The sequence below is a fragment of the Echinops telfairi genome, unplaced genomic scaffold (assembly GCF_000313985.2).
Source record: "Echinops telfairi isolate 266 unplaced genomic scaffold, ASM31398v2 ScPeMD7_2010;HRSCAF=2546, whole genome shotgun sequence".
Classification (NCBI taxonomy): Eukaryota; Metazoa; Chordata; class Mammalia; order Afrosoricida; family Tenrecidae; genus Echinops; species Echinops telfairi.
In genome coordinates, this window is record NW_022105908.1 from 21,536,490 (window position 1) to 21,547,374 (window position 10,885).

The following is a 10,885-nucleotide window of genomic DNA, read 5'->3' on the forward strand; positions in this document are numbered from 1 at the left end:
GGAATGGAGAGCGAGAGAAAAGACAGACAGGTGATTGTGATGTGGACAAGGAAGGAGGTGGCCAGAAGTGAACCCTGACAGGTTCTTCTGTGCAGAATGTTAAAAACAAAGACAACAGAAGACCACTGCCAAGCAGTTAGTTTTGACGCATCGTGGCCTTATGTGGGGTTTCTTAGGCTGTAAATCTTGAAGGGAGCAGGCAGCTCCGTCTTTCTTCCTGAGAGAGGCCTCTGGGTTTGAACCAATGACTTAGCAGTTCGCAGTCTACCCCTTCATTGACAGCCCCGCCAGGGCGCCCTGACAGCACACGCTCGCTTGCTCGCTCTCTGAGGAATTCTCAGAGTAGCCCCCTCAAGTCAGTGGTTCGGCTTATCTTCCAGAAGAGGAAGCTGGCTTATGTCTGACCTCAGAGATGGTTCTTTTTCCCCTCGGCGTCTCCGTGTGGGAAGGAGTTGACATCACAGAATTGAGTTGACTTGGGCCAGCTTCACGGAGCACGAGTGGCGTAGTGAGTTACGCATGGGTCAGCAGCTCGAACCCCTATCGGCCCCGCAGGAGAAACAAGGCTTTCTGTTCAGTCTTGCCGTGCCGGAAACCCACGGGGCAGCTCTGCTCTGTCCACAGGGGCCTGTGAGGCCGTGAGCTTGGTTCTCGGTTTGTGCTGGGTTAGTGGTAGAGGTGGGTCATTCTGACTCCTGAAAGGCCCGGGTGTTTTTCTGCTTCCAAGAAATCATGGAGAAAAAAAAAAAAAGAAAGAAATCATGAACACATTGCCTTTTTCTTGCCTGCCTCCATCTGAGGAAGAACTAAGAATCAGACACCCAAGATAGACGTGTCAGTAGCCAGCGTTAGAGGCCCCAGATCGATGAGTTCTTCCTTGAGGGGACCGTGCTGAGCACACAAGTGTAGACACGCAGGCAGACGAGGTTGAGTAAGGCTCGGGTTCCCATAAACCACTCGTCTGCCCGCCTGCAGCTACAGCACCTCCCTGGTATTCCCTGGTATTCAGACCGGTTGAAGCTCTCTGGCAGTGCCAGCTGAAGCTAAGCAGTTGGACATGCGTCAAGCAGCTCTTGGTCTGTCCAGCCTTGTCCCTGTCAGTGCTCTTGTGGGGAGCCCTGTTCCATCTTCCTCGGAGCAGACCCTCTGAGGATTCCAGCCGGGACCTGGAATATTCTTTGAGACTGCCGTGTGTCCGCCCTGGTGCGTGAGGAGGAGAGGACTCGGCCCGTCTCCTTCATGGTCTGAGACCCAGGCTCTGATGGGGAGTGCCCGGAGCTCTCAGACCATTTCCTGGCTTCTCATCCCTGCTCCGGGAAACTGGACAAAGACGGGACAGCCAGGGTGTTCTTAAAAAGCCTCTGGCTGGTGTCTCCCAATCACAGCATACCCGGGTCATCTCCCTACCCGCTCCAGTGGGTAAAGGCCTGTGCGCTTTGTTTCCAGAAACACTACGTTGGCTTTCAGAATCGGGGGAAAGCGTTTCAGATGATGCATGTCTAGGACTTACAGCACCGGGCCCCAGTGATACCAGAGAGTTCACCTCACTTCCTGTCTCCTCTCTCCGTCCAGTCCTGCCCTGTGAGATGAGAGCGGATGTACAGGAGTGGTAGGAGCCGTGCCCAGTGCACGTTGGCTTGCAGCTCCACTGCCCCGCTTCTCTCTCTCTCTCTCTCTCTCTCTCTCTCTCTCTCTCTCAAGAAAAGGTTCTGCCAGGAGGGTGTGGGTGGCCTCCCGGCAGCAGCTGTGTTGCCCCAGGGCCAGCCTGCCTGCTCTTGGCCCAGCAGGAGGATGAGTCTCTGTGGAGGCTTTGTTCAGGCCCTTCGAGCCTTCTCCTCCTGGCACTGCTTGGCTCAGGGAAGTAGGAACGAGCTGTTCTCTCATCCCAGCCTGCCCCTCTTGTGACCCTTTTCCCGCTCACCTGCTCCTCGGAGGGGAGAAAGACCCACGGGAGGTGCCTTTCTAAGCCCTGCTCCTCACTCGATCTCCTTACCCCGGTTTCAAAAAAACAGAAACAGAAACCGTAACGCGAGCGTGATGATCATGAACCTTGAGCGAGCTCATGCTCGGGACCAGGCATTGTCTTAGCATTTTAAGGGCATTCCCTCACGTTTACGGCAGCCCTAGAGGCCAGGTGTCCTCTGCCGTCCCCTTGTATAGATGCGGGCTCAGACTCACAGAGCTCATCATGGGCCTGAAACAGGGACCATGACTCTGCAAAGCTGACTGGGCCCGGACTTCTGTTTTCTCTCCCCTCCTGCGGACTTACCTCATCAAACGCGTGCCCTGTACCTCAGGGAAGGGCACTGTTTGGCCAGGTTTCCTCCTGTGAGCCCTCAAGAAATCCAGGGTGCTCACTCACTGTCCTGACTGAAGGCCTCTTGCTCCACCCACCCTCTTGGACAGGCCTGACCCCTCCTGTTGTGTCTCCCTTCCTTTACCCGCCAGGACCCTGCTGGCATCTTTGAGCTGGTGGAGGTGGTCGGCAATGGAACCTACGGACAGGTGTACAAGGTAAGATGTGAGGTGTGGCTTCCACCCCATTTGCATCCTTTCGAGGAATGGAGCGACCACAGGTCTGGAGATTTGCAGGGGGTGGTTTTGGCAGCTAAAGGAGCTGGGGATTCTGGGAAGGGCAGCCCAGGGGAGCAGCAGGAAGCGGCATGTTCAGAACTGGGCCTGGCACCACAGCACAGGGCTGGAGCTGGATGGGGTGTGGGCCGTGCAGCCGAGAGATGGGAGAGGGAACAGGGTGGGGATCGGAGGATGTGTCAGAGCTTGGGCCAAGGCTGTGGGTTTGGCACCTGGCAAGATCACAGAGGGACCTGGAACTTAAAGTTGGTGTGGCTGACCCTCTGTAGAGGGAAATGGCTTTCCTGGGCCCCCTGCTCCCCCATCCCCCTCAGAACCCCACCTTCTGCTGTGGAGGCTCCCGTCCTGCACAGAAATGGCAACGCCCTTCACATGGCTTGTGCGTGGATCACACTTGGACGGTGTGGGTGTGGGGGTGTCCCCGCAGCAGGGAGGGGCTGCTGCCCTGGAGCTGGAGAAAGCCCCTCGAATGCTGCTCACCTGTTGCCTTGCCTCTAGGCCAGACGCCTGGCATTTTCCCAGGTCCCCTCTGCATTGCGGGGGTGGTCACCAGGACCACCGCCTTCCTCTTCTGTTCCAGGCCTATGAGCTTTGGAGATAGTCACCCAACCCCCGCTGCCCCCCCCCTGCTTAGGCAGTTGCCATGGAAATTATAGCTTGTGTCCCACTGCCCCTCTGGGCTTGGGGTCTTGAGTGGCTGCTGAGGATGAAGATAACCCACAGGCTAGCCCGCCCGTGTCCATACATGAGGGGCTGCCCCGACCCTGCTCTGGGCTGCCCTGTCCCAGCCCGAGATGAGTCCTGTGGAGGGAGGAGGGGGACGCAGGAGGGGAACCCTCTGGAAGGGGCTGTTTCTCCCCTTTAGGACTGATGACAGGGCAGTGGGCCCTGCCAGTCAGCCCCTGTGTATGACCCGAGTTCTCAGGAACCTCCCCTCGGCCTTGATTCCCCTCCTGCCAGATGACAGCAGCGTGCCTGGGGCAGGGTGGATATGGTGGAGGTGTCCTGTCTAAAGGGGGTGGGTCCAGAAAGCAAGAGCTGAGGCCAAAGCCCCTGGCTCCCCAGCTGCCTTCCCCAGCCAGCATTTCAGCAGGGAGCAGGGAGCGTTTCTTCCTGCCCTGCCCTTCAGATCGCTGAAAGTCCAAGACGGGGGCTGTCGCAGAGCAAGAGTGCACATGCTTTTAATGGGAGGGGACCCTTCCTGTTGCAGGTAGTCACAGTGGCTCAGGAACTCTGTCCCGTCTGCCTGCCCCTGGGGCCTACACATAAGCCGAGGTGTCCAGCCCCAGAGAGGGGTCTTTACAGTGCAGCCCCTCCCTGCTCAGCCGCTCAACACTGCTCCTTGCTGAGTGTAGACTTGGCCACTCCATGTCCGCTTTCTGTCTGGCAGGGTCGGCATGTCAAGACTGGGCAGCTGGCTGCCATCAAGGTTATGGATGTCACGGAGGTAGGGCTTGGAGCCCCGGGGGAGCTGGGTCGGGGCCCTGAAGAGGGGAGCGGGGGCATCTCAGGGTGCCCCTCTTCCCCTGCACCCAGGATGAGGAGGAAGAGATCAAACAGGAGATCAACATGTTGAAAAAGTACTCTCACCACCGCAACATTGCCACCTACTATGGGGCCTTCATCAAGAAGAGCCCCCCAGGGAGTGACGACCAGCTCTGGGTGAGAGTGCCCTCCCCTGCCCTCCCTGCTCCCCTTGGTGACCAGAGTCTCTTCCTGTCACCCCTCCCTCCCCATCACAGGAGCCCCCCTCCCCTCGCCCCCCCTCCCACAGCACTCTTGTCTGCGTGTTAGGGTGACAGGGCTGCTGCCCTAGCCAATACCGCACACTGTCTGGCAGGGACCTATGAACTTGTGGTGAGCCTGGGGGGGCTGGAAGAGGCCCCAGGGGGTGTAGGCCACTGGTTCCCTCCCAAGAGCACAGCCCAGGACAGCAGCAGAGCCATCCTGTGGTCAGTGCACCACACGACCCTCCGGGTGACTGCTCTTTCCGGATCCCGAACAGGCTCTTTGTGCCCCCCTAAATTCTCTTCTGGCCCAGAGCTTTCCCAGGAGCCATCCTCCTCCCTTGCCTGGGCTGTGGTGCCAGGTGCCCGCCCGGGTGTGCCCTGAGGAGAGTGTGGCAGGAGTTGGGTAGGTAGTGGCAGGTTCTCCCCACCACAGTCAGCTAGACTACAAGCACTTACTGAACAACCTCCGTGTGTCCGGCACAGATGGCGAGCCGCGGACCCGCCCTCCCAGGCACCCAGTCCTCTCGGGTGTGCCCTGAATACCTCCAGTAGCTCTACCTGCCCAGTGTGTGTAGGGAGAGCATCCAGGCTAGAGGCTAGGTGTCAGGGGCAGGCGCCCCCTCCTGGATCCGGCTGGCATGGTCCTCATTTCACCCACTGGGCTCCCAGACAGGAGGCTGTCCGGACTTGGCATAGCACATTCCTTCTACTGCCTATGCAAATACCTGTGTCAGCCAGCCTTTCTCCAAGTGGAAAGTGTCTCGTGAGGTCACTTGGGCAGGCACAGCACACTGGCTGCCCATCGAGTGGCTCGGGCTGGCTTCCCACTTAACCTCTGCCTGAGTCTTGGGTAAGATCTTCCTGCAGGTGCAGGGTGGGGGCTCACAGTCTCACTGGCTGCTCCCTGGCTCTGGCTCCCAGTGGGGAACCTGCGTCTCCCCAGGTTCTCTCCGGTAGCTCTCTGGGTGGGCCCCATGCCCCGATTTTTTCTCTAGCAGAACTGGGGACTGGCAGCTTCTTAGCCCCTTCGTTGCCACTGGACCTAGGACTGACACCCCTTTGCCGTGAAAGTCAGGGAGCAAATACCTGATTCTGCCCTCAGACTGCGAACACCGCCGCCACCAGCATGTGGAGAGAGGAGCATGGCTGTGTCCCCCAAAAGATTGTAATGAGGAGACCAAAATTTGAATTCCACATGTCACCAAGTAGCACTCATCTTTTGACTTCTGTCCCCCAACCATTGGACATGTGGAAAACATCCTGAGCCCACTCGCTGGCCGTACAGACCGGGCTTCAGGCAGCCTGCTTCAGAGCAATAGTCTGTAGGCGCTGGGGCAGAGAATCTGCTAAAAGTGTTGGCTCCCTGACCCCCAGGGCATGCACCTGACATGTCTACAATCCAAGGCTCCGGGTCCTACTCGAGACCCAGACTGCTTTCCCCAGCCTCGTCCTGCCCGTCCATCTGGCCGGGCCGGCATCCCCTCTCCTGGCTCTCTTGAGCTCGCCGCTCCGTGTCACTTCTATCCCCAAGGCCTCCGACAGGCAGGGCAAGGCCAAGACTGATGGTTGTGCCCCCTCTCCCCCGCCCCCCAGCTGGTGATGGAGTTCTGCGGGGCAGGCTCGGTGACTGACCTGGTGAAGAACACGAAGGGGAATGCGCTAAAGGAGGACTGCATTGCCTACATCTGCCGGGAGATTCTCAGGGTGAGCCCCCGCAGCCTGGCCAGGACCCTCCCCAGCCCGCGGAGCGCGTGGGACTGAGCCCTCTCTGGGGAGTAGCTGGCCTGACCAGAAAGGCAGGAAGGAGGGTCCCAGGCCTTGGGGAACTCGGACAAGCCTCTCGTCTCCAAACCCTGCCATTCCTCTCTGGAGCCTTGCAGCTCCTGGGCGCCCACAGGGCATCCCCCCTCTGAGGAAGCGCCCCAGGAAGGCTTGGCCTGTGAGCAGGCCCCTGGGTCTGCTCTCTCAACCCAGCCCGAGGTGGCCAGGCCTGTGCCTCCTCCTGCTCCCCTGAGCCACCTCCAGCCCTCGCCCCTCCCCACCCCTCCTACACCAAGGCTAATCCTACGTACTCTCCTGTCCCAGGGTCTGGCCCATCTCCATGCCCACAAGGTGATTCATCGAGACATCAAGGGGCAGAACGTGCTGCTGACCGAGAATGCTGAAGTCAAACTAGGTGTGCGATTTCCTCCGGGACAGGGCTTCCCTTCCCCCTCGCTGCCCTTGGTGGCACCCAGGCCACACTGTGTGCCAGGCCAGCTCCTCCCCTGGGCCGCCTGGCCTCCTGCTAAAAAGCACTGGGAAGCTTGCCCACTACCTATTGGGTATTCATGCGATGCAGGTGCCTTTGGGGAGTTGGGCTGTTGTGACCACACCTGCCTGGGATGCCGGCCCTTGGTCCTGTCAGCCTGCATCTCCTGAGACCCAGGAGGACCAGACCAGGCTCTGCAAGATGCTGGTGGGGTGGGAGAGGGCCCAGGCAGGGCCACACCAACAGCTGGACATGGTAGCAGCTGCGTTCAGCAGTCCCAGGCAGGGCTGTTGGCCTGAGTCCCCTGTCTTCGCAGTGGACTTTGGGGTGAGTGCTCAGCTGGACCGCACCGTGGGCCGACGGAACACGTTCATCGGGACCCCTTATTGGATGGCGCCGGAGGTCATCGCTTGTGACGAGAACCCCGACGCCACCTACGATTACAGGGTACGAAGCGGAAAGCTGGGGGCATGGGGCAGCCCAGGCAGGAAGTAAGCTGGACCTATGGGTAGACTGAACGGGGTGGGGGGACACAAAGTGAAGGAGCGATGGCATAGCCCTGGGCCAGGAAACAGTGTTGAAGAGTTGGTGGGTGGATGAGTGCCTGAGCCGTCCTCAGGAAGTGTCCCCTGTCCCGGCTTCTCTCCTCTCCACAGAGTGACATTTGGTCTCTCGGAATCACAGCCATAGAGATGGCAGAGGGAGCCCCCCGTAAGTGCTGAGGGGCCGAGGCTCTGAGGGTTGGCGGGTTGCCAGGTCCGGTTGAGAAGGCCCCTCCAGGCGCCCGGCATGGCCAGAGGAGCTGACAGGGTCTCTCTGTCCCCTAGCTCTGTGTGACATGCACCCAATGCGAGCCCTCTTCCTCATCCCTCGGAACCCTCCGCCCAGACTCAAGTCCAAGAAATGGTGGGTCACTGGTACAAAGGGCCCTGCAGAGCACCACCCGGCCTCCTGAGCTCAGACGTGGGTTTGCCCCAGCGGGGAGGTGGCACTGTGGCCGCAGGCCTGTGGTCCGGCTGGTGTTGGCACGTGGCGAAGGGGTCTCTTGATAGGATGGGGCGGGTCGTCAGAGGGCTACCAGGTGAAAGGTGCAGACTCTCCCTGTGGGGCTGCTCGCGGTCTGAGCCAGCACCGTTTCCAGGTCTAAGAAGTTCATCGACTTCATTGACACGTGTCTCATCAAGACTTACCTCAGTCGCCCGCCCACCGAGCAGCTGCTTAAGTTCCCCTTCATCCGGGACCAGCCCACCGAGCGGCAGGTCCGCATCCAGCTCAAGGACCACATTGACCGATCCCGGAAGAAGCGAGGCGAGAAGGGTCAGTGGGCAGGGCGTGGTGGCAGGCCTGCACCCCTGAAGTCTCTTGCCAGCCCCCTGCTCCCCCGGTTCCCAACTGCTGCGCCCAGAGCGCCTTTCCTCTGTTTTCACCCACTTCCGCTCAGCTCTCCAAATCAGAATCGCCCTTTCCACTTCTGCAGAAAGAAACTTCTCGGGGGCGGAGGCCTAGGGGCGTCTGCACCCACACCCTGCTGTGGGCTCCAGTCCCTACCAGCCTCTGTGCAGGCCCAGCCTTGGGACCCCTGCCACCCCACTACTAAAAGGAGGCGGGTGGAGCCCCCAGTGGGCACTGGTGTGGGGTCACCCCGACAGACCTTGCTGGTTATCCCCAGCCGAGGAGGTCTCCCCGGCCCTGGGTGGGGTCTGGGGTGCTGGCTGAAGAAACAGCCGTGGTCTCCCCCTGCAGAGGAGACGGAGTACGAGTACAGCGGCAGCGAGGAGGAGGATGACAGCCATGGAGAGGATGGAGAGCCAAGGTGGGCTGGAGGGTCATTCCTAATGCAATATTCACTGCGTTAGGGGCTCCTCCATCTGAGGCAAGAGCAAGGCCAAGACCCATTTAAATGGAAGGAGCGAATGAACTAGGAGGCGGGAGGTGATGGATGACACCAGGCCAAAGGCAGGGGCCTGGGATATGAGAGGAGGACAGGGCCCAAGGCTGGACAGAGTAGAAGGCAAGTCCAGGACCAGGTGTGATGGTAGGCAGGCCGGTCAGCCCAGACAAAGCATCGCCTCCGATAGGCTCCCCATCCATGAGCATGAGAGACCACAGGTTGTGACTCCCAGGCTCCCTGTGCCAACCCAACCCAGCTCCATCATGAACGTGCCCGGAGAGTCGACGCTGCGCCGGGAATTTCTCCGGCTTCAGCAGGAGAATAAAAGCAACTCAGAGGCTTTGAAGCAGCAGCAGCAGCTGCAGCAGCAGCAGCAGCGAGACCCCGAGGCCCACATCAAGCACCTCCTGCACCAGCGGCAACGGCGCATAGAGGAGCAAAAGGAGGAGCGGAGGCGTGTCGAGGAGGTGAGGCTGCCTGGGCTAAGACCTGGCTGGCATGCCTGGCCCAGCCCCGCGCCCATCAGGGCAGCAGGGGAAGTAGGTCTTCCAGGGTTATGGGGGGGAGCTCCCTCCTCCATGATCAGAGGCCAAGGGCAATGGTCTCCCTGCCCTTTGCTCCTGAAAGCTGTCCCTTCTGACAAGGACAAACCTAGCTCTCAGCTCTAATCTCAGCGCTCCTTCAAAAGAACATCCTTTTACTTATGGGCATTTTGGCTGTAGTTTGGTTTTCGGTGCAGTCTTGTCAATTAATTTGAACTAATTTGCAGTAGGTAGAAGGAAATTGTTTTTAATCCATTCCCAACCCCCCTGCCATGCTGTCGATTCTGACTCTGCAACCCTGCACTGGCTTCCCTGCAGTCCTGATAGGAGCAGACAGCCTCGCGTTTTTCCTGCACAACGGCTGCCGGGTTTAAACTGCCAACCCTACGGTTGGGTAAAAGCCCCATGCCTAACCCACAGTGCCTCCAGGGCTCTTTTAAATTAATACTGTTAATTTTAAATAACGCCTCGAAAGTAAACAAATGTCATTTTCGCTTCTGGAGGGAAGGGTCACAAAATCACGCCTTAGAGAGGGCCCGTGGGACCCTTCATTGTAGAAACAGGCGCAGTGACGTCCACACGCGTCACGGCCGTTGGGCGCCTGCCCCGCCTGGCTTTGCTTTGTTTTGTTTGGGGTGGACTCTGGTCAGAAAGGTTGTGAAAGGGCAGCCCGGGCTGCTTTTCTTTCCCAAGGAGCGGGCCAAGTCCCTGCTGTAAGTTTCTTAATGTTCCAGGTCCCTGTAACCTTTGGTTATGCATCCGGTTGCTAGCAGTCAGCTCAGCAATTTGAAACCACCAGCCGCTGCGTGCGGGAGGGGGCGTGGGAGGTGGGGGTGGCAAAACGGGTCTTTCTATTTCCGTAGAGTTAGGGTCTGAGAAACTGACGGTTTCTCAGGGTTAGGGTCTGAGAAACTGAGAAACTACGCTGCCCTCAAGTGTCCCTGTGAGTCCGCAGTGAGTTTGGGCTATAACCTTGTGGTCAGAGGAAGATCGCTTTTCTGGGCACGCTCACATGGCTCCCTCTTGTGGCCAAAGGCTGTAATCACAGCCCGGTCTTTTGGTTCCAAACCCTTTGCTAACCTTAAAAAACAAGTAGACAGCTGCTGTGAAACCGAGTCTGATGACCGCAATGGAACTGTTTCAGAGGGTCTGCAGTGGACTTTTTAAAAAAGTTCATTGATCACCTTTAAGTTCATAGGCACCTTTGGGTGGACTGAATTCACCAACCTTCTCGCTGGCAGCTGAGCCCCAAACTGTGTGCCACCCAGGGATGGCACCTTCAGCGAGAAGGGAGACTTGCCCTCTGTGCCCGTGGGGGACGAGCCGGCCTGCCCCGGGCTCTGGGCCAATCCCTTCAGCCGCCACTGCTGTCCCCCACAGCAACAGCGGCGGGAGCGGGAGCAGCGGAAGCTGCAGGAGAAGGAGCAGCAGCAGCGGCGGCTGGAGGACATGCAGGCCCTGCGGCGGGAGGAGGAGAGGCGGCAGGCTGAGCGTGAGCAGGTACACGCCCCTCCCAGCACACGCAGCACACACACACACACACACCCAGCTCCTGCTGCCTGCCTCCCCTGCTCCCCAGCACCCCTTCCCTTCTCTTTCCCGCCCCTGGATTCCCGTCTTTTCCAGCTTCACTCTTTCTCTCTGTTTTCTCCCACCCTTCAACCCCTGACCCTGGCTCCCCGCCCTCCTCCTGTCTCCGTGCCTTCATTCCCATCTCTGGACCCCATCCCACTCTTCCCACACTGCCCTCGTGGCTCCTCCAACTGCTCCTCCCATCTCGGGACCTGAACCCCCACCATGCTGACCCCCCTCTTCCTCCGACTTCTTCTTCGCCGCCGCCCCTCCTCCTCTGCCTCTTCTTCTTCCCCTGTCCTCCGCC

General features: G+C 59.3%; 1 protein-coding gene across 5 annotated transcripts in view; it reads left to right on the top strand.

Moving 5' to 3' along the window:
• MINK1 (misshapen like kinase 1) overlaps positions 1-10,885 on the top strand; it is a 60,225-nt gene that overhangs the window by 42,180 nt on the left and 7,160 nt on the right. For all 5 annotated transcript variants that reach the window (XM_045293499.1, XM_045293498.1, XM_030886480.2 and 2 more), the window contains exons 2-13: positions 2,449-2,514; positions 3,983-4,039; positions 4,129-4,254; positions 5,916-6,026; positions 6,408-6,498; positions 6,890-7,020; positions 7,230-7,284; positions 7,401-7,479; positions 7,715-7,890; positions 8,317-8,386; positions 8,721-8,931; positions 10,387-10,506. In XM_045293499.1, the coding sequence (XP_045149434.1) occupies positions 2,449-2,514; positions 3,983-4,039; positions 4,129-4,254; positions 5,916-6,026; positions 6,408-6,498; positions 6,890-7,020; positions 7,230-7,284; positions 7,401-7,479; positions 7,715-7,890; positions 8,317-8,386; positions 8,721-8,931; positions 10,387-10,506 (1,293 nt within the window). The remainder of the gene's footprint in view (positions 1-2,448; positions 2,515-3,982; positions 4,040-4,128; positions 4,255-5,915; positions 6,027-6,407; positions 6,499-6,889; positions 7,021-7,229; positions 7,285-7,400; positions 7,480-7,714; positions 7,891-8,316; positions 8,387-8,720; positions 8,932-10,386; positions 10,507-10,885) is intronic.